The sequence below is a fragment of the Xiphias gladius genome, chromosome 2 (genome assembly GCF_016859285.1).
Source record: "Xiphias gladius isolate SHS-SW01 ecotype Sanya breed wild chromosome 2, ASM1685928v1, whole genome shotgun sequence".
Classification (NCBI taxonomy): domain Eukaryota; kingdom Metazoa; phylum Chordata; class Actinopteri; order Istiophoriformes; family Xiphiidae; genus Xiphias; species Xiphias gladius.
In genome coordinates, this window is record NC_053401.1 from 13,583,216 (window position 1) to 13,600,731 (window position 17,516).

The following is a 17,516-nucleotide window of genomic DNA, read 5'->3' on the forward strand; positions in this document are numbered from 1 at the left end:
GGCTATAGAAACCCAGAGGAAACTGACAAGAAGCTCAGAGTGAAAGAAGTACTTTCCTTTAGTAAGCGTTTTACATTCTGCTCTGTCAGTGCTAAGATGTTCGGGGGACCTTCCTTTCCTATTATGGCTTTTGACATAGGCTCTTGCGCTCATTGGACAAATGATTTCGATGCTCAAAATGGAAATGTGTCTGGAGTTTTGCCTAATCAAAATCCCTAAATCTTTGGTGGAGTTTGTAAGGAGCACCCCGGGGCCGTCTCCTGTAGCCCACTCCAAATGAATTCACTATTCCTATAGCCTATATTTGGAATCTGTTTAATAGTTCACCCTTCTAGTGCGTAGAAAAACTCACCATTGTGTCTTGCTTATTCTGTGATATCGCGGGGACGTGTCAGTTTAACAAATTATTTAAGATACAAGCTGTTCGACACGTGCGTAATTACGCGCGGTACATTCCTCAAAATATAGACCGCAGATGAGGCGCAAGTAGCCTATGTCTGTCGTTTTATGGCTCTAGGTATTTAATCAACTGAAAGGAAAGGACCTTTAACTTTCTGAGGATTATTTTAAGTAACCTAAAAAAACGACTTCTTCTTCTTATTATTATTATTATTATTATGGTTGATAGCCATTACAACAATTATACCTAGGATACATACCAACATAAGAATGCCGGTACCACTTTCTAATAAGACATACATCTACTTTACAGAGAATTTATAACTTTTCATGGCTTTATTATTTGTTAATAAATCATTTATTAATGCGTTATCCATAAACAATATTCTCCAGCAAAACTTGCTTTAGCTAGTGCTTTAATTCATTAATTTTTTCATCCTTCGACCTCTTGACTTGACTTTTTTTTTTTTTAATCAAGTCATTAACAGCCTCGGTGTTTGTTGTCGGCACCTCTATGGTCCGGCACGTGGCGGTGTGAGGTGGCCGGACCATCCAGATGCGAGTGTAAAGGATACTACAACTACCGCTCTGCAGTGGAGCGTTTTGGTCACGTGAAATTCAGTCGCCTACGCCGCTCCACATCTGGCGAAAGGGTTACTGCATTGACAGATATATCCCCTTTGTTATCAGTTTTGCTGCCTTTCTAAATAGGCCTATGCTTTTTAAAAGAGACAGCCCCCATCCTTCCCAGGAAGGATCACGCCTTTTATCAACAAACATTGAGCTGACTTTGTACTCCTGTGAGGCTTTTTACATCCTTTTACATTAACACAGACCTGTTAATTCAAGAAGAACAATTTAAAACATTTTTAATAATCTTACCTTTATTGCCCCAGAGGTTCCTCCTGCTGCTGTGAACCCTACATTGTTTAATCTTAATGCACCGCACATTCTCAAATCTAGAAAAGGTTTGGGTCTTCTACATTTAACAGACCCTGATGTCTTGGTTCTTATTGAATCATGGTTAAAGAAGCGTGTTAGTGGCTCTGATTTGGCAATGTATGATTGCAGCCCAAAAAAGTCCCCAAAAAAACAAATTCCCTCATTGATCTACAGTCAATTACCCATAATGACAAAGTGAAAAGGTAATTTATTAATGAAGTTATTAGATTTATTAAAAAAGGAAAAACTGAAATATCACATTGACATAAGTATTCAGAAAATTTGCTATCACACTTGTAATTTAGTTCAGGTGCCCCCAATTTCTCTTGATCATCTTTGAGATGTTTCTAAACATTGATTGGGGTCCACCTGTAGTAAATTCAACTGATCGGACATCATTTGGAAAGGCACGCACCTCTCTATATAAGGTCTCACAGCCAGCAACGCATATCAGAGCAAAAGTCAAGTCAAGAGGTCGAAGGAACAGCCTGCAGAGCTCATAGGCAGGATCGTGTCAGGACATAGATCTGGGGAAGGCTACAGAAAAATTGTGCTGAATTGTGTTGCCGATTCTGTACATCTAGCAGTCTAGGACTTACAGCATTCCTTTTATTGTTCTGCAAGATGCTCCTGAAGATCTAAGACTTTTACTGAATGCTGATAAGACAAAGTTCATGGTATTTTCTAGAGCCAAAGCCATAGACTATGTGGAACATAATATATTTCTACTTCAAATGGATGTATGATTGAGAGAGTCACAGAATATAAATATCTCGGCATCTGGATAGACGAAAACCTCTCATTCAAATTTCACATAAATAATCTCGTGTGTTGACTAAGGCAAAATGTTGGCTATTTATACAGAAATAAAAAAAAATTCCCCATGTTCTGTAAAAAAAAAAAGAGTTGCTGAGGTAGTATTCATGTCAATTCATGTCAGGACTACAGTGATGTGATTTATAGACACACATCCTCTTCCACTCTTAAACTTCTGGACTCTGTCTATCCCTCTGCCTTGAGATTTATTACTGGTGATGCCTATGGTACACACCATTGTATTTTATATGATACTGTTGGGTGGTCTTCTCTTCAAAAAAGATGTGATACCCTTTGGTATCTTTTTATCTATAAAACCCTCACGGGCATGTTACCATATTACTTCTCAGAATTCCTTTGTTATTCAGATGGACTCTGTCACACCCGCTCTACTGACTGGCCTTTGGTTCATGTTCCACAAGCCAGGAAATTAAATTTTAGTGTACCTCAGTCCTGGAACATACTTTTTTTTGATATTTTAAATTATTTAATCCATTTGGAATGTTCTTAGGGTTTTATTTTTTATATAACTGTATTCTTCCAACCATCTTCCCTAAATTGTAGATTTTAACAGCTTTCATTAATTAGTTGTGGTATTGCCTTTTCTCTGTTAGTTCATCTCCTTGTTGTTATTTTGATTTCCTTTGTCTATGTAATTTGACTCAAAATCATTGTAAATGAGGTTTTTCCTCAATGATTCTCTTGAGTATAAATAAAGGAATGACATTTATGGACACATGTATGATATGTTATACCAGTGGAGGAATAACTTATAAATGACTTAAAATAAAAACTGCACACTTTTGGTTTATTAGCCATAAATTGAAAACTCAGTTAGTCTTTATTCATTAATTACCAACAGTTGTGACTGCAGATTTGAAGGCTCACAATACTTTAATGTAATTAATGGCTAGTAGTAACATTTATAACTTTATTATTACCACAAAAAAAAACTACCACCAATGTACATGAAAAGTGTCATGAATGTGGAAAGAGTTGCAGGTATTGTAATACACACAGAATCCCAGCAGATAGAGCCATCACACAAAAATCATTAGAAACTTTAACCCACATCATCTGATTTGCTGATCAGTTTATATACAAACTAGTTAATCTCCTATTGTTTGCTTCTTTATTTACACCTGCCTGAAACTTTGTGTGTGGATATTTTTATCCATGTATTTGCCCTGATGTTAGCTGGCATGTATGTGGGTGTTGGATTATAACCACCGTTCTAATATTAGAAACATGATACAACACTCAGTGTGTTTTTTATTCTAAAGGTGCATCCGTGAGATGAAACTGTTTTGCCTCTACACAGTGAAAAGATAAAATCTTTTTTTTAGGGCATTGCCACTGAATGTGGCAGTAATCAGTTTATTTGTCTCAAGTCCCCTATGGCCCTGCACTTGAATGTTATTGCACAACACTGCATTTAAAGTGCTGTAGCTGACAGTAAAATACTAGTGAAGCTACTGCTCTCGCAGTGTTACATGGGGTTGCTGTTGCCACACAGACATTTAGTATGCCTCTCTCTAACTTTGTTGACCCAAAATATGTAGTCCTGTAATTAACTGTGTCAAGACTGTCAGGTAACCTGTGATTATCTTGGAAGTGTTTGGTAGCTTTATTCTGGTAATCTCTTCCCTGTCGCATTCCCAGATTTAGAGTGGGAGGAAGTTCAGATGTTTTCTATAGAAAGACATTAAGGCTGAGTTAAATGTCAGCATACAGACAAAGATACCAAGTAGTTTCTGCAACTAGCAGAAACATGAGTCAACATAAATGCTAATGGTGCTCATGGTGCATCAGTGTAATAGGAAACTGTTTGGAGACAACTTTGCTATATAAACTTAAAAGGTGATAGTACGTCAGTGTTGTTTTTTCAGCTTGTTTCCGCTGCTTGCAAGTGGCCAAAAAATTAGAAAGTGCATGTTAAAGAAATATTCTTCTTTTAAAAAAAAAAAATTTATATAACACCTCAAATGTTACAATCTAGGATAGTCAACCTTCAAGCTAAATTCATCATTACAGTGTGTTGCCCAGGTTAGGGCATGTGGTGGAAGCATAAAGCCAAGAGGAAGTTTCCTTAATAAAGGGGGGTTAAATGTCAGGGGTTACTACCATGAGAAATTTGAGATATAAACCAAATGTCAAGAAATGTGACACCCTTGAACATTAAAGTACCCCAAATGCCCCCCCCCCCATCTCAAAATTGAACTAGCAGTTATATTTCTGCAAAAAGCACTCCTATTTTGCCCTGTGGCATTCAACCCTCAAAAAAGGTTGGAGAGGGTGAGCACAGTATGATGAGCATCATTCTTGTATCGAATTTCAGTCACCAAGGCTAAGCTGTTTTCCTCTTTGAGTTGACTGATTCTGTTTGTGTGGGTGGTTGCAAGGAAGTCAACACCGTTTCCACTTAATCACGGTTCACTTTTTAAAGTGTGGTCATAAGTGCCAATTACAAAAAATAAATGAAGAAGGTAAGAGGATTTGCATATGACTTATATGTCGTAACATTACACTTAAACACTAACTGTCACAAGTATATTCAGAAAGCCCCGCCTCCATTGGGGAATATTTAAATCCACTCTTTTCAGCTGCTTGTCTTTTACTTTAATAGCCCACCCAAAGAGGAAAAGAAGAGGAATATAAAGAACAAGCAGACAAAGTAACAGATTACAGGACCTGGGCAAGCAGAAGTGTAGTAGAAGTCAGTCCTGGCTAGTGAAGATGATCCTTTGGGCCGCTTTGCTGATGTCTTACTGTTGTTTGGGTATGAATGGAGCTGCAGCAAAGAGCACAGGACTGGAGAGGATAGAGAAATGTGGCACCAGGTGTTCTCAGGTAAAACAGCATCCTTATAAGTGTTAAAATCACACAAAAATCTTAAGAATTGGCACTCAGACTGTCACTGTGCTACTATTCCCTAATGCTACAGTAAATCAGCTGGGAATAATTCTACTACTACAGCTAATGTTACTGCTGCTCCTACTCATCAGAAGGCTTCTTTCCCATGCTTGAAAGAAATACACCCATGTTTACTATAATTTCTGTATTACTGCTATTACTTCTATTTCTACTGCTTCTACTGTTACTACTACATATACATCACTGTTAGGGCTACTGCTAACTTGTTTCACAGTTTAAGAAGAAACCAATGCCAACATCCGTATTTGTTCTGTATAGTTTTTAGTGACAGGGCTTTCGAGGTAAACCTTGAGTTTGGATTACCTTGAAGGCTCTACAAGAATGAGTTGATCGGTGTAGTCAGGATGCAAGTGCTCAAACTGTAAAGCCAATTCCTGACACTGTATGACTCACCTAGTGACTCACTGAAACATTGTCATAAAAAATACATCTTGCAAAAGTGAACTTGTATACAGGTAACTTCAACTAAGCTCATGTTAGGAGAGGCTGGTGTCTAGTTCCTAAAGGCTTACAGTACTTACAGTATAATTAATTAAAAATTTACTCAAGCCTCAGGAGGAAACAAAAACAGCTACCATATTAACTTCTCTCTCATTGACCTGCAGAGACTCTGAAGATCTGACAATTCTAGCCGTATCTTTTTCTCAGTGTTGCAAATGCGCTTGAATAACACCATTCTCTGTGAGGTTCTTCTGGTACAGTATGTGCTCAAAAACATAAATCAATGTCTTGCTGTAGCAGCTAACAACACCCTGAAAATCCCAGTATTTTTGCCGAGTTATCAGTTATTTTAAACTCAACCATGAGCTGTGTACACTTTCAAAATATCAGCATTACCTAAAATGTCATGTGAATTACTTGATATACTTTGTGGGATACTGGATACTGCTTGGTTTTATAACAAAATTATGGATAGGTCAAAACAATTCTTCTTTAAAAAACAGCACTAATATCAGTGTAAGCAAAAAACAACTGAGAATTTTTAGGATAGTTAGAAAAACCCTGAAGCATTCAGTGATGAATGAGATACTTGATGTGATACAACTGAAAACATACTCTATTCATCAGTCATCATTGGGTGCAGGAATAGCATTCACTGACAAACAGGGCATATTTCCCGGCTGATGAATAAACAAGGATGAGTCATACAAAGTCCTTACTGTCTGGTAATTCTCTTTTCTGGAGAGCTGTTAACTTTGTTCTCTATGTTAAGAATTACTTTGTTAATGGAGATACTATTCACAGAAAATAATTACAGGGTGTTTAACTTGAATTTCTCTCTTTCTTCTCTCCTTGCAGGGTCTTCACTGCAAGACCAAGCCAGGCTGTGAGTATAGACACGTGTGGCTGCTGTATCACATCTGCACTTATGCATGCACACAGGACATGATTCTGCAAAATAACTCCCCTAATATTGTGTGTGGCGGCCAATTGTTAGCATTTAATATCTTATTAAATGTTACATTGCCAAAAAAGATATTCAGGGCTCAGAACTGCATTTAAGACAGGTTTGAAAAAAGTCTATAAAACCACATTAAGACTATTGCATGTCGAGTATAACAAGTATATGTATTGTTCTAACCCTGCTTTACAGGCACTTACAGGTATGTGGGCGTCAAATTAAACCACTGAATTGTACTCATTATGGTATTAAACCTGGGTATTAAACCTGTATATGAAGAACACAAAGTGCTAAAGAGGAATCACAATGTAGTACATGACAGACAATGACACAGACAATGTCAGCGTGTTTTGTTCTTCCCAATGAATAAGAGAGGAAGAAAAAAAGCAACCCATGGCAGCCTTTTTTCATGGCATCAGTGTTTTTCTATAAGACTGCATGCTCCTGAGTCAGTATGTGCAGGGAAAAATAATGTGTTACATTCTATTTTTCTGTCTTGCATAGATTTGGTTTCTCCTCCATGTCAGAACGCTGTTGTAGGTCTCAACATGTCCTTCGTGTTCCACAACATTAGCCTCTCCACGGTCATGAGCTGTGAGGGGAGGCAGAAGTGCTCACTACACCTCAGAATCAAAACTGTGTTACAACTTAATGGTATGTAAATGTAACAGCTTAAAATACATATAAATTGGCTGGATGCTTTTATTAACAAAAGTCTACAGCTTTGCTTGTGGCTCTGCGGGGCTGTTCCTAGGAACATCAGCATAATATCACACTCAAAATTACATTGCTAACTATTAACTTGGTATAATGTTTACAATGTTAATCTTAGTTTAGCATATTACCATACTAGACATTGCTGCTTAGCACTAAACAAAGCACAGTGGAGGCTGATGGGAATGTCATTAGATTTCCAGGTATTTGGTCATAAACCAAAGTATTGATGATTCTGCTAGATAAAAAGTCAAGAAATCAGGAAGTTATTACAATCCCGAGGGGAACATGAATTTCTGTACAAAATTTTATGGAAATCCATTGAAGAGTTGTTGAGGTATATCACTCTGGACCAAAGTGGTGGACTGACCAGATAGCATGGACCAAAAACCTTTGAGTTGTCATCCAGTCGACCTTTTCTCCTACAGTGACCAATTTTGAACTTAGGTCATTTTCAGGGTGAGAGAACTGTCCCCACATTAACTAGCTGATTTTGGAATGACTAATGGAAACAAGACATTCCCAGCAGTTAACAAACAGTTATTGATTGTGGCATGTGGCAATAATATCTCAAAATATCAGCAAAATCCATCCAGATTCACAACATGTTTGTTTGTTGTGTTTGTGCTAAATTAGTGAAATAATGTGTTTCTAATAGCTTATGTCTAAATACAGTACATCTTGGTAACAAACAGTAGAACACAGGTTCTATAAGCTGTGTTTTTGACCTCCAGTATAAGTAATGCTGAATTACCTACTGTCAAAAAGGTAGAATGCCACAGAGCTCCTGACTCTCAGGGTCGTCAGTCTCCTGTGTATCAGTTAGTGTATCATCTCTATGCTTTTTGTAGAGACACTGGCCTGGGACATCAGCTGAAATGATGGAGATCTGTGGATTGTTAACTTTATCTTGATAAGCTATTGTAAAGAGGGCATTTTTTATCAGTTGTGTCATCCGGAAATTTCAGCTACTAAACATATAATATTAGTAATGCCAATGTGGCTGCTGTCGGAGTAAGATCATATTCAAGTATGAGGCCCCTAACCTACACAGTACTAATTCAGTGTTTTAGCCATTAGTGTCAGGTCCAGTTAATACTGTTTATGTTGCATGCTAGTTGCTTTAAAATAATCAAACAACTTAAATTTTGTCCACAGCATTTTAATTTTGTAGGACTACTTTTGATGCCCTGTAACTGACCTTCACACCAACAGAAGTTGTTACTGAACTTATTCAACTTTGTCTTAATAAGGAAGCTTTAAAGGCAGCTCTTTTGGTGTAATCAAGCCAATGTAGAACTTGTCATAGTTAATAAAGGTTATCACTAGTGACACAGTTAAAAGCATTAACAGAGAAGGAAGTCTTATTTACAAAACCAAACATTTTCCATGATTAAACTTCTGCCTTTGCATTTTGAATACGTCAATTGATATTTCTGTTCCAGATTCGGTACACAATGGCACGATATGATAAAGTGGAATCAAAAAACATACTGGCAAAAACATACACACTTGTCCATATCAGCAGCACAATGTATTAACCTCTGTGGCAATGTATTAACCTCTATCTGGGCTGGAGTGGGGAAATCCCTTTGACCCAGTTTTAATCTTTAGTCCACTCAGCCATTAAATGAGACAAATACGGTTCTTCCTGTATGACACCTAAACCATTACCAACTCACACTGACACGCATTTGTTTTTGAATTGTTAACTGACAGGTTAACAGTCACAGTTACTTTTTGACAGCTGTCTCCTGGCTTCTGACCTTAACTTCATTTTTCCCACAGAATCCATCCATGGTTTGTCTATTTGCACCGTCACTGCAGGGATGATGGTGAACTGCCAAACCTTCAGCTTCACAAGATCGTCAAGAGAAAGGATGTCTGGACTGCAGGTACTGTTAACAGCCCTGAACATCATAAATTTAGTTGTATTACTAATTTAATTTAAATTGTGATGCAAGAGGAACTTTCTGCTAAAGTCTAAATGTTTCGTCAGTTTGGTGACACGGTTTGGTGAAAATTTAATGTCTGGGTATATTTCACAACTTTGTGAAATTACTTTGATCTGTAGTATTTTATTATCTTTATAGAATTATATGTAAACCATGAATTCTCAAAACTAGAACTACTTTGACACCACAAGAGTCCAAATCACGTAAACAACTCTTGCTGTAAGTGTACAATAGTATCAATGATGGCGCAGCTGAACTGTGACAGAAATGTGACAGCTTCTGTTTTTTTATTTGCCCTTTTACTGAAGGTGGAAGTCGAGAATGATTGCACTGACGTTTCTCCGAACCAGCAAGTGCAAGTCATGGTGAAAACTGTGCCAAGCTACTGTGGCATAACCTGGACTGGCACCTATGATGCTCCACGTAAGAACACAGCATTCATATTTGCATAATTATGCAAACACACACTCATGTACAGATGACAGTATACAAACTTGAATACCTGGAAGTTGAAAAGCTTAAGATGTATAACATGGTAAGTATTTGAAGTCAATAAATGATGTAATCTCTCAAGTATTTCCTTGTAAATGAGAGAAACAGGAAACATTACAAACACTTTGATCTGCAGTTAATTTAAGATGGTAAATGATTCACACAAAGAAAACTGTAGTGGGTGGGTATTATGTAAAAGTTGTACACGCAGGAGTTATGTCCCATTTGTCTTGCTTTCATAGTTTCCGCATGGCTACTTTTAGTCTTTTTAAGTTTGTCACTTTTCTCCACAGAATGCATCAGTAAAGATTTGAGAAGACATGTCCCAGAATGCATCAGTAAGTACATTTTATTCTTAACCAAACCAGGCATTGCATCGATATGTCTAACATAAAGTATAACAAGCTAGGCGTTGCTTTTTGACCTTTTAAAACAAAGCCTTGGTTAGTTACAACACCTCATTATAGGGTGTATGAGCAACTTAATCAAATAATGATTGTTTTTAATAAATGAAAACCAAAACATAGGCTTTCTAATATAGGCCCTTAGAAGTACATGAGTTGAAATTTTTTTTACTAACATTGACATCTGTCTCTTTCAGCTGGTAGGCTATCGTATGATGTAAATCCAGAGAGGAAAGAGCTGACTGTCAGTGTATCAGACATGCTTGAAAATCACAACTACCACCTCCGTCTGTGCTACAAGGATTTCATCTGTTTTGGCACAGGGGCAAGTGCACTGGTTAGTCCCTCTATTTATTGGAAACTGAGAATCAGAATGACGTTTTCTTTTTAAAAATATTGAATATGAACGAATTTATGTCAGACAGAGTACAATGCATGGTAAAGAGACTACAGAATCTTGTATTAAGTACTAAAGCACAGTATAAGAAAACTAGAATAACACAACAAACATGTATGCATTTTAACGTCATAGAGTATGGTTGCCACTGTAGAAGTTTAGCAAGTGTGCAACAGTTAAATGGAATAAAAACTTGCATAGGCTCTACTGCCCTGCAACCCTGCCAAGGATTTAATGGGTACAGATGATGAGTATGGAAGATTGATGGATGGATGACTTTGCACAGATTTAAATCTACTCACTCACTGACTCACTTTATTTAACTGCAAATTTTAAAAGAGCAAAGGTGAATGCCACTAATGCAAGGCTGTCTTCTGATGCATACTTGATCATCAGATCAAGTATATTAGGACTATTCTGCCTCATGGAAGAATAATCCTAATAGTTCTAGTTTTCATTTATGAAAATCTTTGAACACTCAAGACTCAAGAATCACCAAACGCCAACCCATACACACATATAAGCACATACACACATGCCACACACAAGAAAGACAGATAAATGTTACAAAACTTTGCCTTTCAGATAAAGAAGGAGGAACCGGTAAAGAACACTACCCTCCTGTACTCCCGACCTTTGCCCTGCCTCTGTATCGAGGTAAAGCTTCTGTCAACACTCCTTTAAGCACTTGATCCATTTCTATCTGTGATAAATTAGGTGAAAGAGATCAAAGTTTTCATACTCATTATTAAATTCCTGACAGGGATGGTCAGCTGTGGTGGATGCCCCCAGAGTCCAGGTCTGCCCATTCAAAGACCGTGAGTCACTTGACTGCTCTTAGTAATCAAAAATTCCTTATTCAACTGAGTGTGTGCTGAAGTATTTCAATACTGATACCGTATGATATGTCATATGAAAGATTGTGACTTCCCCTCCACGCAGGTCTTGAGGAACTGTGGTTCGGAGCTACCTTTGACCCAGTGGAGAAGATACTATCATGGGAACCAGTCTGTCCAGTTACCTCAGTTGTCACACTGTGTCAGAAAAAAGAGGAAGGCGTCTGTGTGGATCTGCCCCATGCCTCCCAGAATGTTAGCAGAGGAAAGGTACAAGCATTTCATGCGTTGAAACAGTTGCTGTGTTTGCTTTGCAAGGTTTCTGGCTACTGGTGATTTTCACCAATCACTGTTAGCCCGCATGTTAGTCAACAATACACATGATTAATAGATACTAGGTATGACAGAAATGCCACGCAGGCATAATACACAAAATAAATGGGTGAAAAGGAGGACAGGGAATTCAAAAAACACACTAAACAATTAAGTGTGATCCAAAACAAAATGAGAAATATAGTTTGGTTAGTCTGGTGAAAATTCTTGACATCCACTTGAGAAGTTGCAAAACTATTTTGTGTAGTGAGAAGTGTTATTTCATTAATAACTATTCCATTTATTATTATTATTTCATCAATCTCTGCTTTTCAGATAACATTTACTGAAGTGGATCCACACCCGCAACTGTGCATAAAGGTAATGATCACTTTTCCCCCTTTGACTCTTTAGGAGTTAGGATAATTTACTATAGAAAAACAATAGAGCTGACATTTATAGTGGTAGAAAATTACTCTTCACTTACACTGTAGCATTTAAGATCAAACCAAAAGTATTTTTTATTTTTTTAGTTTTTAGTAAGGCTAGCATAGTAGAATCAAGCATAGTAAAGCAGAGTAAGCATAGCATAGTAAATAACTTTGTTCTCTGTGTCAAAATAAATAGTTTGACATTTTTGGAAACTCACTGATCTGCTTTCTTTCCAAGAGTTAGATAAAAAGATTGATCCCACTCTCATGTCTTTACACTATATATGAAGCTACTGCTAGCAACGATTAGCTTAGCATAACACAAATACTGGAAATGGGGAAAAAGCTTGCCTGGCTCTCTCTAAGGGTAACTAAATCCAACTACCAGCACCTCTAAAGCTCACTAATTAACAAATTGCTTGTTTAATAGATTAAAAACCTGGAGTGTAAAACTAACAAGCTATGGTTTTATGTGGAAAACTATTTCTTGGCTGGACACAGTTGCATCCTGGAGTCTTTGTTAGTTGTCTGGCAACCTTTAGGGGTGCTGGTAGGTGGATTTTGTTAACTTTGGACAGAGTCAGGCTAGCTTTTTGCCCACTCCCAGTTTTTATGCTAAGCTAAGCTAACTGTATAAACAGTCATACAGGGCTAAGAGCAAGCAATACGTTTATCGACTATCTGCTACTAGCTAACCCGTATGTTTTCCTAAGTTTCAAACCCTCATCCGTTCTAGTTAATTCTAGCAATGAGAGATAACCTATAACCAAACCATAAAGCAGAGGTTGTTGTTGTTGTTACATGTATACACTGCTTTAGAATAATGATTAAACCGTTCACTGTAACTATTTACTCTGGACATGATACAACGTGTTTAATAGGCTCTCTGAAGCAAATTCTCACTTAAATCTCTTTCTTAGCACTAAGGTTCAGTGTATCATTATGTGCTTTATATAATTGCTGTAATAATTATATCTTATATCCTCTTCAGTTTACTGCAGGGTCTCATTCCTGGACCAGGTGCCCCTTTGCTGATGGGAGATTCCAAGGTAGCAATTTTTCGCACATTAGCATTTTTTTGTCACATCATATGACATGAGTATCATCTGATTATCACAAAATTACATCAGTCTAGGGCAATGAATCTAACTCACAGATATTTAAGAGCAACGTATTAGATTACATTATGAAGGTAATGACAGATTTAATGTAATTTGTTGTAGAATTGCTCATTATAGTGATATCTGTTCAATAATTTCCAGCATGGGAGATGGAAGTGACAAGACAACAGGATCATGAAGAAGTGAGGATGATGTCACAGATTTCTGCCACGTTTTCTGTGGGGCTGTGTGTGAAGTCTGCAGGGCCTGCTGTGTGCCAGATCACCAAAACACACACCGTGCATGTGGTAGGTATCACATGCACTTGCCAAGGGAAACCCCATCTGCTGTTAATTTAAGGCAGTACCAACAGTGCAGATTCCAAAAGATGTTTGAGGATGGTGATGGAGAGTGCTCCGCACTTTGTTCCAAATACTGCCATATGTGTCACAATTAGGTCACTGAAAAAGTCCAGAACATTTGATTCATATCATTTTCATACTTATGAAACCTTTAAGTGACCCCTTGTGGCCTGTATGGATTCATCTGCATTTGTTACATAAAGGAGCTGTCACAGTATGATTGCATGTCAACTTCTTGTGTAACTGCTTACTATTAATGTTTTTGTTTTTACGTTTTTGTGGTTAGGAAGCAACAGCCTTTCTCTAAGGCATTTTAAGTTTGAACCACCATCTGGAATCAACAAAGCCATAACAAGTGATTTTAAAGCAACACATTGACTACATAAAATGTGCAACAACATGTTTTCCAGTATTATAGTTGCAGGAAGCCACTCATTTAAGTGTAACATTAAACTGTAAAGCTTCTTCAATCAATCATCTCTTTGCTGAGTTAGTACTGAGCTGTGACTTGGCTGATAGCCCATGAAAGAGACAGTAAAAGCAAAATTGAAACCATGTCATGGTCAATGGTTTTTTGTTTCTTCTGTCTCTTTCTCAGGAGACCAATAAAGCTGTTGGCTTAAAGTTGGCAGAGGAACTATGCAACTCTTGTGTCCAGGTATGTTTGTATAGTCAATATCTCCTTTGAGGGGAAACGGCATGTTCCTTGAAATTTAGAATTACTTTAAATGCTGTATTTGGACAGGTGAAGAGGCTCGATGTGAAGTATGCTGCCACAGTCATTCACTGTCTTGCGCAGTGCAGTAAGTATGGTTTTTGGGCTACTGCTCCCTGCAAACTAGAGATGAGCTCATCTCTTCTCTTCTTTTGGTCTCATCCTGTGTGGTGCTATTTGTGTGTATCCCAACTATTTATTTTCCTTCTTTTTCTGTAAATATCCACAACCTGGAGCAGCACATCAGTTTGAAATGCAAAGGGTTTCCACAATTTTCTTTAAAAGTGGTTTGAAGCGGTAATAGAGCTTGTGTTTAATGTCATGCAACACCTAATGGGGTAATCACAAATGTATGTGCTTCTGAAGTTTGCCCTAAATGATTTCTTAGCACCATTTGGAAAAATAAAAGGATTTTCTGTACCAGTATCATTCACTCCACTTGAAGTTCCCTCCACTTCACTCTACTTTTGTGTGCAATGATGGATGAAACCACGTGTAAACATAAAGGCTCTGAAGAAAGTGAGGAATACTATCTCTGATGCACGGTTCTCAGTATTTTCATTCAAGCTCCAACTTGAGCTCCAAAAGTACTCTAAAGATTGAGAAACTGTAGGGAACAGAATGTATGCTTGTGGTTTCATCTTTCAGACATCTGATAAGCAGAATTATTTCATTATTCTCAAGAGTCATGGTTTATAGGAATAGTTTAAAAATTTGGGAAATAGGCTTATATGATTTCTACTCGAGTGTTAAATTAGAAGATCGATCCAACTGTATTGTCTCTCTGTTCAATACAGCAGGAAGCTGGAGCCAGCAGCTGGTCTGCTTAGCCTAGCATAAAGAATGAAAACAGTGAAACAGCTAGTCTGACCTGTCCAAAGGTGATAAAATCCACCTACCAGCACCTCTAAAGCTCACTAAGTATATCTTATATCTATCTATCTATCTATTTGTTTAATACTGCTTCCACTTTTCATTCCAAACAAAACTAACTCTCTGCAGACTTCAGCTTCATATTGAAACAGACAGACATATGAGTTGTATCAATCTTCTCTTCAAACTGTTGGCAAAGAAGCAAAGAAGCATATTTCCCCAAATGTCAAACTATTCCTTTAAAAGTTTCATATAAAATCCTATCAACCAAGTGCCATGTGTCCATCATTCTATACACTGTAAATTCTCTTCGCAGATCAGTCCTCACCTCTCACAGCTGTTATAGCGAGTCGAACCTCGGGGGGCTTGACCTGGGTTGTTTTACTAGTTGGTGTGTGCCTCTCTGGTCTCATAATGGTCACTCTGGTGCTCCATGTACTGTTAACAGGTAGGTAGAAAATTACACTATCAAGATCAGGCCTACAGCATTGTCTTCTCTATTGACATACTGTAATGTAAGCACTTCAACCAAAATTGAATTAGAGCCACTTCCAGCATCCTTCCTTCCAATTCTCAGACTTTGTCGAACGTTCTTGATAAGTAAAGAGGGCTCAGGGCTGGACCTCCATAGCCCAGTCTGCAAACTACTGGTTAAGGCTTCAATGCTGCGAACTTTGCTTAAGATAAAGATCTAACCACAATAGTTTTCTATTGTTAAAAACAGTTATTATCTATGTTTGTTTTCTCTATCCTTGATATCTGATTGAACTTTATGAAGTAGCACTAAGCAGGTACAAAACACACTTTGTCTGAAATAATTATACATTTGCCTACTGTACATGTAAATGTTTGCAAACAAGGTGATAATAGTGTGGATCATCACAGCACATATCATTCAGCACTAACATGTTCACAAATTTGTGGCCTTCTTTGAACTTATAGCACTCTAACCAGGAAACAATTTGTGTTTGCAAAGTATATGACAATAGTTGTTTGATTAGACAGTGAAATGAATATGGACTTTAAGCATGAGTTCCTCTCTAAATGGATGTTTTACAGTAACCTAAAATTGCAAGTACTGTTGATTTAATAGTTAGTGCAAAATGCATATCAAGATCAATGAAAACGAGCCAGTGAATTTGTCTATTTGTATATTTCCTCATCTGATTCCCCCTGTGTTTTAATTCAGTGTATCAGAAGAGGAAACAAAAAAGAAATGGAAATGAAAAGCAAATAGGTAAGAGGATCACCTGACTATGCAGCATAACCATTTTCAAATAGCTCACCTACACTTGAAACCTGACCCTATTCCTGTATTTTTGCAGATCCTGCTCTTGACTGTGTGGTCCCTGCATTACAAATTCATCTCCTTGGAGGGATCCTCATACCCGATTCATCGCAGTGTGGGAACACCGAGAAGGCCAACTTCATCACTGCATAAGCAAAGAATGGTAGTATGTATAATACTGTATATGTGCTAGTTAGTATGTTTGTCATAGTTATTGGCTATTGTTTATGTATTCTTTATGATGTTATCTGTGTGGGTGAAAGTTACAGCATCTATTGTCATTTTTTAAGTTAAAATATTCTTTCAGCTCGCAGCTAAACTTTTCCCTTCCTAATTTTAATTTCTATTTTCAATAAAAAATTCAAATAAAACTACTTAAAAAATGGTAATACAATACACACTTACTGTACATTAGTCACAGCCGTAAATGCAGCACATCACTCACAAAACTGGAAAAGTCCTAAAATATGACACAAGCACACTACACTCTTAAACAGGAGCAGCGAGTTGAACTGAATTGCAGTGTTCACTGTTGTACTGAATTGTAAGATGTTTTATTTTTTCCAACCCCTATAGACGTCTCCTAGCAGCCCCCATATACAACAGATCTCCTTTTGTATTTAAACTTAAGAGTTTCCAAGAAATGAGTGTTAACTGGAGCTCCTACATCACTTTGTTTGCACACTTGTTCAGACAAGCAAGCACTACTGTTTACTGTCTGCTCCTTACATTTACATAATTCTGCTAGCATGGAGTATGTTAGCCCTCTTACCATTCTTACCAGAATAAAAAAATTAAAATAAAATAAAATAAAACAAAACAAAACAAAATCAACAAAACATTTTTTTTATTGGAAGCTCACAAAACATCCCACATGATGATGAGCACATTGTATGGACAGGTGAATTAAACTGTACTAACTATGGATTATTAAAGCTGCTATAATCAGTATTTTCATATTTACAATGGATAAAATGACTACATGTAATGTGAAAAGTGTCTCTTGTAGTGACGATCTCAGAGAAACTTATCACCAGACTCTGCTTTTCTCTTCAGCTCTACAGAGCATTTTAGTCTCTTTCAGCTAATTATATTGGTTTTGCAGCCTGCAACTTTATCTTTTTGGCTCCCTCTCACTTCTCAT

At 37.3% G+C, this 17,516-nt stretch overlaps 1 protein-coding gene across 3 annotated transcripts; it reads left to right on the forward strand.

Moving 5' to 3' along the window:
* The first annotated feature begins 4,809 nt into the window (after window positions 1–4,809).
* Window positions 4,810–17,112, forward strand: il17rel (interleukin 17 receptor E-like). 3 transcript variants are annotated; one of them, XM_040150017.1, is made up of 18 exons: window positions 4,810–5,007; window positions 6,391–6,418; window positions 6,998–7,147; window positions 8,996–9,102; window positions 9,471–9,585; window positions 9,948–9,992; window positions 10,256–10,395; window positions 11,041–11,112; window positions 11,219–11,273; window positions 11,398–11,561; window positions 11,940–11,984; window positions 13,026–13,083; window positions 13,297–13,442; window positions 14,095–14,154; window positions 14,242–14,299; window positions 15,401–15,532; window positions 16,274–16,321; window positions 16,410–17,112. In XM_040150017.1, exons 1-18 carry the CDS (start codon window positions 4,894–4,896, stop codon window positions 16,523–16,525), a joined length of 1,653 nt encoding a protein of 550 aa, XP_040005951.1. In that variant the 5' UTR covers window positions 4,810–4,893; the 3' UTR covers window positions 16,526–17,112. The 3 variants fall into 3 exon arrangements, with proteins under 3 accessions (XP_040005951.1, XP_040005960.1, XP_040005970.1); XM_040150026.1 differs by lacking the exons at window positions 14,242–14,299; window positions 16,274–16,321; window positions 16,410–17,112 and having other exon boundaries at window positions 15,401–15,526; XM_040150036.1 differs by lacking the exons at window positions 14,242–14,299; window positions 16,274–16,321; window positions 16,410–17,112 and having other exon boundaries at window positions 13,297–13,337; window positions 15,401–15,526.
* Window positions 17,113–17,516: the final 404 nt, after the last annotated feature.